At 44.3% G+C, this 18,836-nt stretch overlaps 1 protein-coding gene across 4 annotated transcripts in view; it reads left to right on the plus strand.

The window, feature by feature from the left end:
• The window catches only part of PLEKHH2 (pleckstrin homology, MyTH4 and FERM domain containing H2), a 118,861-nt gene that overhangs the window by 2,032 nt on the left and 97,993 nt on the right, over positions 1-18,836 (plus strand). For all 4 annotated transcript variants that reach the window (XM_005296103.4, XM_005296105.4, XM_005296104.4 and 1 more), the window contains exon 2: positions 5,256-5,385. In XM_005296103.4, the coding sequence (XP_005296160.2) occupies positions 5,263-5,385 (123 nt within the window). In that variant the 5' untranslated portion in view covers positions 5,256-5,262. The remainder of the gene's footprint in view (positions 1-5,255; positions 5,386-18,836) is intronic.

The raw sequence follows: 18,836 nt of genomic DNA on the forward strand, positions 1-18,836 counted from the left end.
AGTCCCTCAGATTAGGCACGTATGGTCCACGTATCACCGAACCCTAATAGCTCAAAGTGATTATATCTTTTGGAGCTGGGAGAAAATCCTCCACAAACTGTTTTGAAAACTGCACAATCCTGGTAAAACAGGAAGACCTAACCCACTCTCTCCAGGCAGCCACACGGAGGCTTATACAAATTGTTAAACTAAAAACAGTGTTGTATTAAAAAGACATTGAAAAACATCATAAAGTCGGTGATATAAAAATCAAAACTTTGTTTAAATAAGGAAAGGAAAACTATCTCCATTCTTTCTGGCTCCTTGAAGTGTGTGGAGAAGAAACTTACCAAGAAGATTTTTTTTAAAAGTTTTTAATCATCCCAGGCTTGTCAAACTTGTTTCAATTAATGTCTGATGCTGTACTTACAATTTCCAATTTTAATGGGTGTTTGTTTACAAAAGATCTTAGATTAAAAAAAAAAAAAAGGAGACAGTGAGGAGGGAGAGAAAAGGAAACTTATGTAGGTTACAGTGCTGAATCAGAACACTCGGGTGAAGCCAAGAGATGAACTCATTTTTTTCCCCTCCCTTGAGGATTCAAACAAGAAACAGGAAGTCATTGATTCAAAGTAAGATCATTCACTCCACAATTGTAAACAGTTTATTTTGTGCCAGTAAATATTTCCAAAACCCTTTATGTCTTTTGGAAAATAGGAAATAACGTTTATGGGATGCTTGTTACTGATCATTTATTTTCACTCTTTATATCAGTGATATTTGGACAGTAACTGGATATTAATTAGCTTGTACACTGAGAAGTTACACATAGCCTACACACTGTTCATTAACATATACCCGTGTACTGAAATGTTGTGTTTGTGCAACACCCAAATAGCCTTAAGTCTACCCTGCAGTGGTACCCTTAGAGAGAAGCAAAAACTCCATGACAACCATCAGAGGGGTAGCCGTGTTAGCTAGTGTCATTCATCTTACGAAGTGGGTATTCACCCACGAAAGCTTATGCTCCAATATGTCTGTTAGACTATAAGGTGCCACAGGACTCTTTGTCGCTTTTTCCATGACAACCATAACTATATAAATGTTCATCTTCCCAGTAACCATAAGCACTGTTAACCAAAATTGGCTGATCTGACTCCATCCTTTGTGGCCAAACTTGGTCACAACTATAAAAATTCCTAACTGGACAAATAGCACTAAGAAAGTCTTCAATCCCTATATTGTCCCCCCAGATTTGTGCATGGATGGAACTCTCCTTGCATGGATTTGCTTCTTCCCATTCAAAGTTTGCAGATTAGTTGCCTGTGTGGCACCGTCTTCTTGCTTCTGCATAAGGGGTGAGAGTGGAGACTTGAGGAGCTAGTGACAATTGTGGGCAGGCTGGGAAAGAATGAACATCATGCCTTTTGAAGCTCTGCAGAGATTCCTGGGAAGAGATAATACAGCATGAGGTTGGGTTCCTAGTAGCATGCCTCCTGAAGCTATGCTCTCCAGCACCAGAAGGGGTAATGGGGGTCAGAGACAGTGCCTTCCAAAGATTCATCAGGTAGGGTGAGGAATGAAGAAATTAGAAACCTGGAAGGTTTCCAGTCTAAGACCCTAGTTCTGCAAACACTTATGTATATGCTTAGCTCTACTCATGTTGGTAGTCAGATTGAAGTCGATAGAACAATTTGTGTGCTTAAAGTTAAGAACGTGCATAAGTGTTTATAGGATTGAAGTCTAAGGCCCTGATTCAGGAAAGCATTCCTATTAAAGTTAAGCACATGCTTAAGTCCCATTGACTTCAGTGGGGAACTAGGTACATGTGTAAGTGTTTTCCTGGGCAGGGATGGACTTTAATACATGCCTAACCGCTTTCTTGTTTTGGGGCCTAAAAGACAGACACTTGAAGGATTGGGAATGGGGATGTAACATGAAAGCAAATGAATATGGTGAAGAATTGACACAGCCTTTGACAATCACATTTGGTTGTTGGCTGTTTTTGTTTCTTCCTTTCTTCTAATTTTTTTAAGTAAGGTAGAGGTCGGGGAGGAATAGGGAAGTTAGTAAGTGCAAAGGAGTGAGTAAGAGCAAGGTAGTGGTAAAAGGAAGAGGCACAATCAGCTTGTTACCTACTTAGCCACGATCAGCAAATGGTTTTGTAGGCATCACTGCAGAGGTGAATCTTAAATAGGGATTTGAAGTAAAGGACAGTGGCTTTACAGATTTTATGAAATAGGAAAAAGCATGAAGGTATCTGAGTATTAGCCAAAGTTGCCAATGTGAACTAGTTCAAACAAGATCCATAAGTAACACAGAACAATTAAGTTCAACATATACTTGAATTAACTGCCCCAAAACTTGGTTACCACAGAGTTATGGTTGCCCAGGGGTGCCTTATGTTGTTTTTCCAGCACCTGGAGAGTGGCTAAACTTTATCCTCTGAAAGTCAAGCAAAGACAAGTTAAGGTAACACAAATTTAAACTTCTGAAAACCAGAAGTTTAAGTTTAGCCACACTCCAAATGTTGGAAGGGCATGTCTCAGCACTAGGCAACCTTGACTCTGCATTAATTATGGTTTTGGACAGTTAATTTCACTCACCCCCAATGTTCCACAGCTCAGCTCTCCCCCTCCACTGCTTCTGACCCATTCACAATTACTGCAGTCACAGAAGACACTGGCATATGAATGTTAGTCCCTTCATTCCCCCTGCGTCATCTCCTTGCCCTCCATCTCTCTGCCTCTCCAACACAGATGAGTCCTCCCTCTTTCAGTGTTGCCAAATCTCACAAATTTATTGCAAATGATGCAATTTTGGCCTCTTCTGGAACCAGTCTCACAGGGACAGGAGAAGGTCCAGCATTCATGCAATTTTCAGACTATACAGGGGAAAACCCCCTTAAATTGGCTGCCTTCCCTACTTTTCTGCCTCCTGGAGAACAGCTAATGACAGCTGCTTCAGGAGGCAGGCAGAACTCTCTCCCTCCCCCTTCTCCTCAAGAGCAGGTTTTGGATAGGGAGAGGAAGACATGGAGAAGGCAATACATTTTCACAAGGGAGATGGGTAAAGGAGGTAGCAGAAAGAACCCCATATCTTAGGGCTCCTTCCCTCCTCCTCTCTTGTGAAAGACAGGTCAAGTTCTTCTCTGCTCATCCCTCTTCCTTTCTAATGCTGCACTCCCAGGCCTATGACAGGAGAAAGGAGAACCTTCTTAGACCTGCCCTCCCACCAGGCATGGGAATGGGTGAAGAACCTCTACACCTCCACAAGGAGGAAAGGTGTTCTGGGAGCACGGAGCAGATGTGAGACTGCAGGCAATGGGGAGTGCAGAATTGTGTGACTAGGTGGGTGGACTGGGTTGGAAGAGAGAACTGGGAGGGCACAAAATTAACTGATTTGGGGTTGAGGGTACAGAGTCAATGTGGGGGCTGGGGCACAAAATTGATTGATGTAGGGGTGCAGTGGCCAAAACTTCTTACTATAGTCTGGCAACATTAATTGTCAGACACATTGGGGCTCATTGTGACAGAGGTGCTCTACTCACCATTGAACAGCACCCCCTTCAGGCAAATGAGGGGATTAGCTCACCCAGTTTAGCACCCCTTTCCAACAGTCACAAGTCCATCATCCCACTCACTCCTTCCCTCTCTTCCACCATTTGCCACTCTCCTCCTCCTCAAGGAATCACAGTGTAGCTACTTCACAACTCAGCCCTCCCGCCAGGTCACACCATGGTTTCCCCTTTTTTGGTGGGAGGGGGGGAAAGAGAAATATTTGCCAAGCATCTCTGGACAAGTATCATTCAGCAATCCTCATGCCTGCTGCTCTGACCCTGTCACTCCTGCTGTGAGGGGCAGTGAACTAGCAGACTGCCTGAGTCACAACATCACTTGTCAGTGGTTGGTAGGGGAACCCAGGCCCACCCTCTACTCAGAGTTCCAGTCCAGGGCCCTTTACCAAGCAGCCAAGGTCTGCAGTTTCCCTCACCTTACTGCTCTCAGCCCTGGACTTCTTCCTATCTTGCTTTAATAGAATCATAGGGTTGGAAGGGACCTCAGGAGGTCACCTAGTCCAACCTCCTGCTCAAAACAGGACCTAATCCCCAACTAAATCATCCCAGCCAGGGCTTTGTCAAGCCTGACCTTAAAACGTCTAAAGGAAGGAGATTCCACCACCTCCATAGGTAACCCATTCCAGTGCTTCACCACCCTCCTAGTGAAAAAAGTTTTTCCTAATATCCAATCTAAACCTCCTTTCACTCTTCCTACTCAAATTCTTCTCTCTCCTAGGGTCTACTAGCTCAGTGCCAACTGTGTGATTTGCCGGGGGGAGCTCCACTCATGCTCTGTCCCAGGTCCTGCCCCCATTCCACCCCTGCCCCCAACCTAAGGAACAGCAGCATGACAGGGAAGGGTGAGTGTAGAGCCCCTTCCCCACTGCTGGACGCAGCCTGGGGAACGAGTGGAGTTCTGTTTCTTTCCATTGTTCAGTGAACAGTGGAGGGAAGGGAAGCCCTGGATCCCACTCCCTCAGCCTGATGGAGTAGCCATGGGGAGGAAGTATTGGGAGATGATGTATTTGTAGGGGCAGGGACTAGAGCACCACTTTAGTCAGTGTCAGCCTTACAATAGGGCTCTCTATTAGGGCTGTTTGTGTTTAAAAACAAAAAACAAAACAAAAAACAAACAAACCACCCACCACTAACATTTTAACGTTCATTTAAAAAAAAAAAAGTATCTCAGAAGCTCCTTGCTCAACTGATTTCAAATTTGCACCACTAAGCCTATCTCAGCTCTCATGAGACACAGCAATTTCCAAGAAATTCCCCTTAAGCATTTGGATTTTAGAGGACTTAAACAGCTGGGTTTTTTTAAACCAGTAAGCTAGCTTCCACTTTAACTATTTTGGTGCTACTATCCCCCTATGAGGAGTTTTCCTTCCTAACAAAGGCTTAGTTCTCTGCAAATTTCTTCTATGCATGAAATAGTGTACGGTAGCTAGAGGTTAAGACAGTTGATGTTTCCCCATTTATCAATAGAAAATGTTGTGCAGCTCTGTAATAACTTTGAAAATAAATACAAGTAAACTTTAGTATGAAACATCCCTTTACTCTAAGTGCCTGTGTAGGCCATCATATTTCCCCCTGCTTTTATAGAACAGCCATATACAAAAGTTTTAGGTGTCCCCTAAGATTTCCATAAAATCAAGGTTATATGTATACAAAAAATAGACCCAGACATATTAAAGGCAATCTGATTTTTTTCCCCCAGCATAATTATGGCAGATTTTTCAGAGTCAGAAGGAGCTGGAAATTGGAAAGAAAGATGTGTAACTCTGGAGTCACAGCTGATGAAATTTCGTCTCCAGGCAAGCAAAATCAGAGAGCTGTTAGCAGAGAAGGTAGGTCTTATTCTATTAAAATTAATAATTTATATAGACAGTTTTATTTGATAATAGGGGATGAGACTAGTCTTGCTTCAGACAGTGGAAAAGTTTCCCCACTTAGCTCACTGCGCCAATGCAGCATTTTAAGTGTAGACCTGTCCACTGCCACCAGGGCTGCCCAGAGGATTCTGGGGGCCTGGGGTCTTCAGCGGCGGGTCCTGGGGCGGAAGGACCCCCCACCGCGGGTCTTCGGGGCACTTCGGCGGCGGGTCCTGGAGTGGAGGGACCCCTCGCCGCCGAATTGCCGCCGAATTGCCGCCGAAGACCCGGAGTGGAAGAAGCTCCGGGGGCCCGGGCCCCCCGAGAGTTTTCCAGGGCCCCCGGAGCAAGTGAAGGACCCCGCTCCAGGGGCCCCTGTAGGGCCCAGGGCCTGGGGCAAATTGCCCCACTCCTCCCCCCTCCCCCCCCGGGCGGCCTTGACTGCCACTGAGTACAAGCACAACCTTGGGAATTACTAATTCATGCAGAGACCAGGATCCAGAAACAGCAGGAGATGGTGGGGGCTTTTTTTATTAGGAAAATTATAAAGGGGCATAAAATTAAAGAGAAGCCTCCTTCAGAGGAAAGTAAAAATAGAACAATTCTTTCCCTCCATTGTAACCAGTATTTTATCCTAGGTTTGCCTGCTGTTTTATTTATAAGTAGGGAATGTCTAATTCAAATGACTTTCCCTATATTAGAGGCCATTCAGGCTTACATTTATATGTGATGTAACGAGTTGTATACAGAAAGGTACATTTTCACCATATTACATTAACTACTAGTGGTTTACAACATACAGTGCAAATGGGAAAAGTAATTAGCAGGTATGAATTTCAGGTTGCTATATCCTGTAGAAGAAAAATTGAAACCAAGCACTCGGTCCATGAGAAATACACTACCTTTCCCTTGTACTAGAAATACCATGCAGATCAATACCATGTCAAAAATTAGCAGTCTATGGCTCTAGGAACATATAGTCATAGAATGCAAATAATGTGGGTCGTCTGTGTCTGCATTCGAATTCTGTATCCAAAAGTTGTGTGATATTGCACCAGATTGCAGGCACATATTAATACAGAGCGCCAAATTCACCAGTACGCTGCAGCTACGTTTTGCTGCTCTAATGATGCAAAACAATTGTAAACCTGGCTGGCTAGCTCAGATTTATGTCTGCTTTACAGTGTCATTGTAGTTCAATGTAGCTAAAATATACTGCTGAATAGAATTGACCAGACAACAACAATTCCATTTAATGGCAACTTCAAGGTTTCTCATTAGATTGATAACTTTAAAAAGTTTTTGCAGAAATGGAACTGTGGGTAGTTAGGGTACTGGCTGAGATGTGGGAGATGCAGGTTCATCTTGCTGCTCTGCCTGATTCAAAACACAGTTTTTCTATCCCACATCACTTCAGAATAGTCAGAGCAGGGACTTGAACCTGTCTCTTCCACATCTCAGGCCAGTACCCTAACCAATAGCAGTAAAGTAACTTTCAATATCCACCCCACCCCCCAAATAAACCTTCCAGATGAAAGTTTTGTGGAAACCAGTGCATCTCTCTGAAAAAGTGTTGTCTTTGACAAAACAGCATGCTTTGTGAAATAAAATTGTTCTTACCACCTCTACTGCCGAATTGGGTCCAGAGTAGATATTTGTAGGTTTAACAATAAAATAGAAATAATTAGTTCTAGGGAGGAGTCAAAAGTGTAATAAAGAAATATAGCTATTGGCTTTCACTGTTGTTTTAAAGTTTCCATTTTTATGTAATTGACAAAGTTAAAAGCAAATGGAATTTGACAGTAACATCACTCTTCTCCCCTCCTCCCCCCTCTGTTTGTTGTTGAGTAGTGGCCAAAACAAGACTCCTGTTTAACATCATACAGTGTGTATCTTTTTGTAATAAAAAAAATTTGGAATGGGAATTATTTTGTACTAAATGTGTGTAACCGGAATCCCAGGGGACCCAGCTGAGGTCAGTTAGGGTGCACTGCAAAGAATGGGGCAGGCAATCCCCAAAGCTGATGGATATTCCAATACTTAGATTTACTAAGTCAGCACAAAACAGCTTCTGTTATACCTCACTGGTTACTCAGAAGTCAACAACGCAGTTCCCTTAAAGTAACCCAGCATCCGCCCTCCACCAAGTCAACCAAGTCAGATATGATGAGGATTAATGAAAATCTTAATCATACAAAAAAGGTTCTACCAATCTCAAAGGATTGGACACATTATCTCCCAGGTTAGTGAATATTCCAGATCTTACCCAAATACACACTTATTAAGTCTTATTAACTAAACTAAAATTTATTAAAAAAGAAAAGGGAGAGTATGGTTATAAGATCAGTATGCATAGACATGAGTTCAATTCTTGAGGTTCAGATTCATAGCAGAGATGGTGAGCTTTGTAGTTGCAAAGAGTTCTTTCAGAAATAGTTCATAGGTTATAGTCCAGTGTTTATATTTCAGGGCGGTCCAGTCAGAACTGGGATCTCAGTCTTTGTGGCTTAGGCTTCCCCTGCATGAAACCTAAAGCATATCTGAGATGACAGGATCAAGACGCGACAGTCTTTTATACAATTCCAGGCCTTCTTTGACAGGTCAGAGTCCTTAGGCCAACAATAGGCAATCAGGGTGACTTTGAAGTAGGTCAGTTTCCCAAGTATCACTGGCAATTAGCTACACTAATTAATATAAGGCAATTGCTTATTTTCCCACCATTTACAGATGATTTGCTATACATTTTAAAGAGAGATGAATACAGCAGATATCCTATGTTTACAGTTCATTTAAATGTAAAGAAGTTCTTTTGATCTCTGAATTAACAGAATACAGACTGTTTGATTACATTGTTGACCTCTACCAATATACATGTAAATCACAAAAACACAAGCATTATCTCCCCATATGTTTTTAAGGGTTGAATTGGAGTAATTTATTCTGCAGGATGCTTAACCTGGTCATGCATCACAATATAGCTTAGATAGTCCTGTTTTCATAGGACACAAATCCAAATAAAATGAAGCTCATATAGAATCATTGCAATTTTTAAATGCTTCCTTAAGTCATAAGACTCACCATCTTGCACAAAGATATGCCACAGTAAATCAGTTTTTGTTGGAATTTGCATGCACAGGGCCAAATTTTGCCATGTTCTCCATGGAAGAGGACCTACCTGGAACCATCGTGTTTCCAATGCACACATTGGCCAGGCCAAGAAGAGGCAGTGAAGTGGGAGGGAAGGGCTACATACCCTCTGTCTCCACAGAGTTATGGCCCTTTCCATAACAGTGCATCAGAGTTAAGGTGGCAGCACGACTAGTGGGTCCACAACTATGCAGCTCAAAGGCCCAAGTTCTCCATGAACACATGTAGTGGCTATTATCCCTGTGGCATGAAGACAGTTCAAGCAAGTTGTAGCTGAGGGTCAGATGGCTACTACCAGGGGTGAAAGTAACTTAAAGGATTTACCAGTATGCTGGAGTGCTGAGCAGGGGGCGGGGCCTCACCCAGAAGAGGGCAGGGCCTTTAAATTCCCAGGCCCTTTAAATGGAAATTTAAAGGGCTTGGGGCTCTGGGTGTGGTAGCCCCAGCAGCGGAGCTCTGACAGCAATTTAAAGGGCCAGGGGCTCTGCTGCAGTAGCGGTGGCGGGGAGCCCCAGGCCCTTTACATCACTGCTGGAGCCCTGGGCCGCTGCCGCTACCCCGTGTCCGAGACCAATGCAGGTTCGAATGAGTATTTGAGTGAAGGAGGAAAATTGAAGCAAAGACAGATTGCAATTCAAAACAGGTGGTTGTTTATTAGTGGGGAATGAATTACAACTTGGGCTGGGGAGGAATACCTTTACCACTAGCAATACTATCAGAGCAAATATATTTACACAACTCTAATTAAAAGAGAAACAAGTCATCAATCAAAAGTATCACCAGAACAGTAATATATGTAACTTGAAACAGTCTATTTACATCCAACAACGAAGAACCGAATGATCTATAATCAACTGCTCACTAAAAGCCAGAACAGACATACAAAACTGAGTAAACCGTACATACATTAATCGAATCCTATACCACAACAGTAATTAATACAACAATTCGTCCCCTATATACTATACACGAGATTTGGTACCAAGTAAGGGAGGGGAAAAAAGGAAGAGGCCAAGCAGACAACATATTTACAAAAATTGAAATGCACATACCACACTCCAGGCACAGCTGACCAGCAGTACAGACACCAGTGGCATGACGGGATGTAATCCGAAACGACACGACATGAGCCGGCTAAATCCGGAGGAAACCTTGGCTGAAAGGGTGATCAGGCCTATCAGCTAACACGCGGACACTCCTACAGATTTTGGCACGGGACATAGTTTTATTCGAAGACCCTTACTCGTGCCAGCAACCGGGTTCCGAGCTGGTGCCCTCTACGTCAACAGATACTGCACCCGGCACACTAAGTTTATGCACACGACACGTTGGTATTGTAGCACATGGTACCAATGTGACCTACAATTGACCAGGCAGAAGGTTCGAGAATAGGCACACGGCACCACGGTGTTGCACACAACACTAATGTGTTGCACACGACACCAATGTGACCTTTTGACCGACAATTGGCCATACAGATGCCATGTCTGAGCATAGGGTTGCGACACCCTGGGGCTCTGGCAGTGATTTAAAGGGCCCAGGGCTCCGGCCACTGCCGGGAGCCCCGGGCACTTTAAATCGCTGGCCGGGGGAAGCTGCCCCCTGCCGGTACGGTCGGCTGTGTACTGGCTGTTGCCGGTACGCTGTACCGGACCATACCAGCTTACTTTTCACCTCTGGCTACTACTGACATAGTGGATCAAAGGTTCTTGGAAGGTTGGGTCCCCCCACTCCCTCTACTATCCTAATTTAAGAATTTATCAGTAAACCCATTGTAAGCATGTGTCCTCACCTTTACGTGGCCCCTCGTTCCCAGACATTGTACTGTAGAGGACTTCATCTCACATATCTGTCCTGAGGGGCCACTTCCTTGGCTCTGTAATGGCCACCTGGAATCTTTGTTTGACTCCCTCTCTGGCTTTTTGTTGGCTCCACCCTCTGGCATAGTCACATAAGAGTTGACTCCCTCCCCCCGGGGTACTGGAGGTCCAACTGAAAGTTCACAATGTCCAAACTTATAGTTCTTCTGCCACTCTTAGGTTCAACTGAAATCTGCTGCTTCCTGGCCCTTACAGAGATTGTCTTCAACCACTTAATCCCTAGCAAGAGTCTCTCACTGCTTCCCTTTATGAAGGACTCCAGCAATTTACCTCTGAGGATCTCCCTGTTCCTTGTAGGCTCTATCTCATGGCTCCCACCACAGGAGCCTACTCTGCTCCCTGTTGGTGACTCAGCCTGACTTCCTGAGGCTCTTCCCAACTAGGAACTACCCTTATTCTTCTCTCTGGGTTTTTCTCCCTGTACTGCGTTCCCAGCTCTATATAAATAGTGCTCTCCCTGCTTCACCACGGCTAGGGCGGGTGTTCAGTCTTTCTAATTAAGCCCCATGACACCCAGCTTCATTACATATAGTTATACAGATATAAGGTGCTATTTTGCCTCGCTATTCCAGTTGATGTTTTCCATCTGTTTTCTTTATCAAGCTATATAATTCGCCATAGTTTATTTTACTAGAACATTAGCTTTCTAACATCAAAATGAAGAAGTGTAGTTCTTTTTGCATTAGGCATTGTGGGTGAAAGACATTTAGGACTTTTTATGTTAACATTTAAACTCACAGCAACTTAACATTACTCTGTAACACTATTGTGATCAACCAAATTTCATCCTAGTAGTTATTATTCCAAACAATATTGGAAGTTTGGAAGACTAGAAAATTATTATTGCTATTAGAAAGCAATATAATTGAAAACTCTTAACAGTTGCCTGATCTTTCAATTTTTATGCATGGAAAACTCTCATGGAATAGGTCCTGCAGAACACTGCATGAGAGTGGGAAAGCTGAGCACTTGCACAATATATTACCCTTCGAAATTTCACTCAGTACAAAAATTGAACCCCGCATGTCATCCCACCAACCCCAGCAGAGGTCACAGGGAACTCAATAAAACTTTGTGATATGAGTGTTCTTCTAAAAAGATCAGCATGGATCTGTGTCCATTACTAGAAAGGAAGCATCAGCCAAAGAGACTAATGCAGTCTCTGTACCATTCTGCTCTGAAAGCTATACTAAAAGGCAACAGAAAACTGGATGACTACACAGGCAGAACTTCTAACTCAAATGGAACATCTAGTGTCCATCTGACCTGTAAGTGTTCCTTCCAGCCACAGAGGGTTGCTGAGGTGCCTACTCTGGAACCAAAGGCTTTCACTGCTTTGCCTCTGGGATGCAGCTGAAGAACTAGCAGCTGGGAAGAGAAAGTGGCATCCTCAAGCTGGGTAGGGACATAAAAGGGACCTAATATTGGTCATAACCCTCCTGCCCGACACTCTCCAGCTGCTCCCTCAGATGCCTTCTAGCACCTACCTTTCCCACCTGCAGCTGCTAAGTTATGTGCAGCAGCCACTGCTTGCAGTATTGGCAACACCACGTGTTCAGAAATAACAACTCAGCCCCTAAAATATCTGAGGTGAAAAAAAGAGATAAAATACACTGTGGGTTTGATGGGATCACTGGGGTGCAACCTGGACTGTGAGACTGCTGAGCCCTCCAAATGCACCAACCTGGGCTGCCTCTCACGCTGTGATGCTGATGTCAAGCTACAAGCCTCTGACAGGCACCACAGTTACACAGCCATCCACAGGCAGGGACACACCCAACTGAATTACGTGAGTGATCTCCCAACCACTCATGAGCCATCAATAGAGAGGCTCCAGCCAATTTCCCACAGATCCCCAGTCTTGTACCCCAGAACTCCTGTCTTGCACTAGTCAGAAGCCTGACCTGTGTAAGTTCATTACTTAATTTGCCACTTCTTCATAGGAAAGTGGACATTCACCAGCCTTTGTAATCTGAGCTGAGATTTCCTAAGTATGTCTTCCAAAACACACTGTTTTAGGTTAAATACAAAACAGATTTATTAACTACGGAAAGACAGATTTTAAGTGATTCTAAGTAGCAGGCATAGAGATCAAAGTTGGTTATCTAAGAAATAAAATAGAAATGCAGTCTAAATTCTAACTTTAACAGACTAAACAATATTTCAGCCAGGAAATGTCTCATCTTAACAGATGGTACAAGCAGGTTACAGTTCCTCAATTCACAGACAGGGCCACTTTCCAGCCTGGGACCAAACTTTCCCAGTTCAGAGTATTTTTCTTGCAGACATCTTCCAGGTTCTTCTGAGATTGGGGGTGGAGGGTGATGATGTCACTGTGTCTCTTTTATACTTTCTTCCAGCTGCTAGAAAGATCCTTGCTGTGACGTGACGTAGTCTGCCCCCCTGGCCTACGTGCCATCTCCGACAAGCCTCTGGAATAATGGATTGTGTGTTGATGAGCCATTAATGCTCGTCTGGCCAGTGATGGCTATGTCTTTGTTGTAATTAGAAGGCTGGCCGTGGGTGTTCCCAACTTTACAACATATTGCAGTAACATATATAGCAATACTTTATAACTTCACATACAATGGTAGTACATACAATCCAACAGGATATTATTGTTCAGCAGATCAAGACTTACAAAATGATACCTCACAAGACATACTTTGTTCAAAATATATCATAATTATATCACAGTGGTGAATATGGGGGTTCCAGGGTGCTATTTTGAGGTACAGTATGTTCTTTTTTGAGCTTTTAGGGTTCATGTTTTCAAGCTTTCCTCTGCAATCACAAAGGCTAGAAATTTGCTTTAATTTAAAAAAAAAAAAGTAATTGCATGATTCTAGGAGCTGAGGCTTTAAGAAAAAACACAGAATATTGCAAGAATTGTGATAAAATTGGTAACACTGTAATGGAGCAAGGAGTGTGGAAGGGAATGGGGCATAGGCAATCTGGCCTAGCAGTTATAGCTCGGCCCACTTGGTATGGCAGTCGCCAAGCAGGAGCTGGAGGGATAACAAGAGCCAGGTCCCATAAGCAAGAGTCAGGATCAGAGTCAGGCTGGGGTCAGAGATCAAGCAAAGCCTGGCCTTGCACCAAGCCAAAGTGTTGCTGTCCAGACAACTTCCTGTGCCAACCCTGGGGTTAAATATAGGGTTACCATATTTAAACATTAAAAAAAGAGGACATTCCCCGGGGTCCTGGCCCCGCCCCTTCCTCGCCCCCTTCCCTGCCCCACCCCCGCCCCTTCCCTGCCCCGCCCCAAAGTTCCTGCCCCAACTCCGCCCCCTCCCCTGAGCGCCCCGCATTCCCCCTCCTCCCTCCCAGCCACGCGAAAAGCTGCCCGAGTGCTACCAGCTTCACGGTTTGCCGGGCAGCCCCTAGACCTCCAGACCCTGCACCCCCGGCCGGGCGCTTCCCCTGCGCATCCGGAGCCTGAGAGGGGAAGGGCCCGGCCAGGGGCGCAGGGTCTGGGGGCTGCCCGGCAAACCGTGAAGCCGGTAGCGCTCGGGCAGCTCCGCTCGTCAGCTGCACAGAGCTGAGGTGTCTGGGGGGAGCTGCAGGCGGATTCCCCCACGGCGGTGGCGGCGGCTGCTGCTGCTCCCCCCAGACACCTCAGCTCTGTGCAGCTGAAGAGCAGAGCTGCCTGAGCGCTACCAGCTTCACGGTTTGCCGGGCAGCCCCCAGACCTCCAGACCCTGCACCCCCGGCCGGGCGCTTCCCCTCCCGGGCTCTGGCTGCGCTGGGGAAGCTCCCGGCCGGGGGCGCAGGGTCTGGAGGTCTGGGGGCTGCCTGGCAAACCGTGAAGCCGGTAGCGCTTGGGCAGCTTGGCTCTTCAGCTACACAAAGCTGAGGTGTCTGGAGGGAGCAGCAGCCGCCGCCGCCGGGGGGAATCCGCCTGCAGCTCGCAGCCTGCCAGAGCCACTCTAAGGTAAGCAGGGGACTGGGGCAGGGATATAGTTCAGCACATCATAGCAGTGTTATGTCAACCTTACCAGCCTTAGCTTTAGCTAAACTAACAAAATAAAAATGTTTTAGTGAGGTGCTAACAGGCAAAATCCTCCATGGCAAAGATGACTTCTTGAGCATGGGCCTGACAGGTGTTCAGCTGAGGGAAGCTGCTATACTTCCCTCCTGTATTGGATCATTAATGAGTTCAGCCAAAAATGAGCCTATTCCACTGTCCTACTTCTTGCCTTTATTTGTGTGTGTGTGTGTGTTCTACCTGTGAGCTAGAGTTCCCCCTTAACATTGAGCAAGTCCATGAGAGAGAGAGTGGCCAAAAGTAAACAAGAGAAGACACCATGTTTGTCATCTGCAGACTTGGGCTGATTTTGATTTTTTGATGTAATTCAAAAACCAGCATTTGGGTTTTTTTGGTCTCTCTTTGTTGACTCGTGATCCAGTAACCTATTTTTTGCTTGTTTGTTTTTTAAATTAAAAACAACAATATGTCAAAAAAAAACCCTATATTTTTAAGGGGAAATTAAATGTTTAGTTTAAAATTAACCTAGATGTATATCTGTTCCTTTAAACTGAATTACTACTACGTTTATTCAAATTTGGAAATGCAAATATTTGGTGCATTCTATAAAACCAGCAAATATCTTCCTGAACTTTTGTGGTATGTGAGTTTGAGAGCTTTCATATTTTAATTTTAAAGAGCTATAAAAGTGTGACTACTACAACTTTTTATTTTTTAGGGAGATTGGAAGACACAAAAGGTGTTTTGAGGGGGCAAAGGAATACACAATATTTTCAGCAGAGTCAATCATTCATTCATTGTTTTTATTGGTTTGGGGGGTTTGTTTGTTTGTTTTTTCATTTTGTCAAGTAATAAAGAGAGCGCATTTTTATAACTCCAGCATGCAAAGAAAGAGACCTTGTTGGAGTTTTAAGCAGAAGCTGCTGCTGTAAATGGGAGAGGTCTTTATAGGAATTTGAGGAATGGTGTAAAAAGTATCCCTAGTATGCCAAATTTAGGCTGTCTGAGGAGACTGAGCTTGAAGTAGAAGCGTTTATTTTATTACTGTTTTAGTCTTCTGAGTGTGAAGTTTTAAAAAATCCTTTCTGTAAACCACTGCAGTATTTTACTGTAAGTTAGGCAGTAGCTGGCATTTAATGCCAAGAGGAAAATCCATCCCACCCGTCCCCAAATACCCATTTTTTTCATCTACTACTCAAATGATATAAAGCATAACGTGTTCATTGTTTCTATCACTAACAGTGTTTTAGCAAAAAGAACTACATAACTCTCTTAAAAACTTTCTAGGCTGCTTTGAGCAGCCTACTTTGTATTTCTTTCAGTCATATCCTATAAGGACTTATTATGGAACTGGTCCCAGTCTTGCATTATGGCCCAAACAATAAAACTCAAAGTTGACATGAATGTTTCTGGGTTTGCTTTCTTGAGTGCTCTGAATCATTATTTCATACTCAGAATAATTTTGAACAAAATATTGTTATCAGCATGCTAAAGATACAGTATTACTTTTATAGACATGTTGATTTGTTTGCTTTTAATTTTAACCTTTCACTTTTGATGTTCTTGTTTGGTACACGTCTTCAGCAAGCGATATTGTACATGAAAAATGCATATTACTTCGGATACAGGTTGTGAAAATTAAAGGCAACAGCTTTCTAAAGTGAAACATACATTTTGAATGCATTCCACAAAATATACTGTGTGCCTGATATTTGTTCTTATATAACAATAGCTAAGTCCACTTTTTCTGCATTGCTGACATATTTTAAATGTCTGCATGGTTTGTCATTTGATATTTGAAAAATAAAGTAGGCATAATTAGGCATGTGTCATTTGTGGCATGACAATTTTCACATGTACATCTTTGTCAAGAATCAAGGCTTTGATGTACATCTTGAGCAGGGTTTGTTTGCCAATGGAATGTTTGCAGAAAGCATGATGAATATTTGTATTTCTTCTAGTGGGTTGTAATGAATAAGTGTAAAAGGGAGAAAAATATAATTGTATCAAAATTAAATAGAGATGGTTCTGCTTCAGTATTTGTTGATTTGCTTTTTAGAGCGCTTATTGTCATAGGAAATAATCAGAGATGTAGGACTGGAAGGGACCGCTATAGGTCATCTAGTCCAGTCCTTGGCACAGAGTCAGGATCAAGTATTACCTAGACCATCCCTGACAGGTGTTTGTCTAACCTGTTCTTAAAAATCTCCAATGACAGAAATTCCATAACCTCCTTAAGTAATTTGTTCCAGTGCTTACCATTAAGAAGTTTTTCCTAATGTCTAACCCAGGGGTCGGCAACGTTTGGCACACAGCTCGCCAGGGTAAGCACCCTGGCGGGCCTGGCCAGTTTATTTACCTGCTGACATGGCAGGTTCGGCTGATTGCGGCCCCCAGTGGCCGCGGTTTGCCGTCCTGGGCCAATGGGGGCGGCGGGAAGCCACGGCCAGCACATCGCTCGCCCACGCCGCTTCTCGCCGCCCCCATTGGCCTGGGACGGCGAACCGCGGCCAGTGGGAGCTGCGATCGGCCGAACCTGCCGTGTCAGCAGGTAAATAAATTGGCCCAGCCCGCCAGGATGCTTACTCTGGCGAGCCGCATGCCAAACGTTGCCGACCCCTGGTCTAACCTAAATCTCCTGGGCTGCAATTTAAACCCATTACTTCTTGTCCTGTCCTCTGTGGGTAAGGAGAACAATTTATCACCTTCCTCTTTATAATCATCTGTCGCGGGGCAATCATATCCCATCCCCCCTTGGGGTGGGGTAAATGCATTGTAGCTCTGCAGTTAGTCTCCCCTGACTACCCTCAGCCTCAGGGCAGTAGGGCCTATGGCCAAAGTCAATGGGTCTGTCCTCCCCTCAGGGCAGTATAGCCCAAGATGGCCACCCTTTCCTTCAGGGCAGTATGACCTAATGGCCAGAGTCAATTTGGCTGCCCTTCCTTGCAGGGCTGTGTGGCTCGGCGGTCAAAGTCAATATGGTTGCCCCTCCTCTCTGGGCTGTGCAGCCTAGTGGCCTATTGTGGAGGTGAGCCACCACCCAGAGGTAGGTGGTGGCCAGGGTAGGGGTACTCGGGCCCTCCCTACTCTACCAGGTCCCATCCCAAGGCCCTGTCAGTGGTGAGTGCCTTTGCCACTGAGTCAGAGGGGATCTGACTGAAATACAGTGACTTAAGGCTCAGTTCTATAACCGGTCCCTTGTCTAGTTCCCCTGGACCACTTTCTACCATATCTTCCAATGCAGTGGTCTGGCATCTCCAGGTTTCTTGGCCTGTGCTGTTCCTGGCAGCTCTGACCTCACTTGGGTATCTGCAGGTACCTGGGTATCCACCTGGGTCTCAGCACCTCTGGCTTCCGCAGACTGTGGCTTCAGCAGTTCCCAGGTTGGAGTCTGCAACATGTATCCTCCCTCTTCAGCAGTGAGCCCAGACTGAGCTGAGCAGCTCTCTTTTATACTGGTGCTCTGGTTGGAACATACCCAGCAAGGGTGAGGGGGCTTGGCTTCCTCTGCCCAGAGTGCAGAGTTAACACCTTCCTGTCCAGTGCGGGGCAAGTACACCCTGTCACACAACCTTTTACGTACTTGAAGACTGTTATCATGTCCCCTCTCAGTCTTCTCTGGATTAAACAAACCCAAGTTTTTCAACCTTTCCTTGTAGGTCATGTTTTCTAGACCATTTACCATTTTTGTTGCTCTTCTCTGGACTTTCTTCAATTTGTCCATATCTTTCCTGAAGTGTGTTGCCCGGAACTGGACATAATACTCCAGCTGAGGTCTTATCAGTGCTGAGTAGAGTAGAAGAATTACTTCTTGCTTACAACACTCCTGCTAATACATCCCAGAACATTGTTAGCTTTTATTGCAACAGTATTACGTTGTTGACTCATATTCTCATACCCCAGATCCTTTTCTGCAGTACTGTTTCCAAGACAGTCATTTTCCATTTTGTATTTGTGTAACAGATTTATTCCTTCCTAAGTGTAGTATTTTGCATTTTTCCTTATTGAATTTCATCCTATTTAATTCAGACCATTTCTCCAGTTTGTCAAGATCATTTTGAATTCTAATCCTGTTCTCCAAAATACTTGCAACCCCTCCCAGCTTGGTATCATCTGAAAACTTTATAAGTGTGCTCTCTATGCTATTAAAACGAACTCAGACAGAGGCTAGAAATAAACTTAATAGTATTTGATGGTTCCCAAGCAATTTAAACATTTTGTATTATTTATACTCCTTTAAATTCCAGTCAGTTTTCCAGCCTTGTTGGATTAAAGAATATTATACAGAAATTCAGAGCACAATGTAGGCTTAAAATTCTGATCCCTCCATGCGCTTTAGCTCAGTTTCCATTTTTTTTGGAAAATATTTGCTGCACTTTCAGAATGCTTGAAAGTAAGGATGTGACTGGTAT

This window comes from Chrysemys picta, chromosome 3 (assembly GCF_011386835.1).
Source record: "Chrysemys picta bellii isolate R12L10 chromosome 3, ASM1138683v2, whole genome shotgun sequence".
Classification (NCBI taxonomy): Eukaryota; Metazoa; Chordata; order Testudines; family Emydidae; genus Chrysemys; species Chrysemys picta.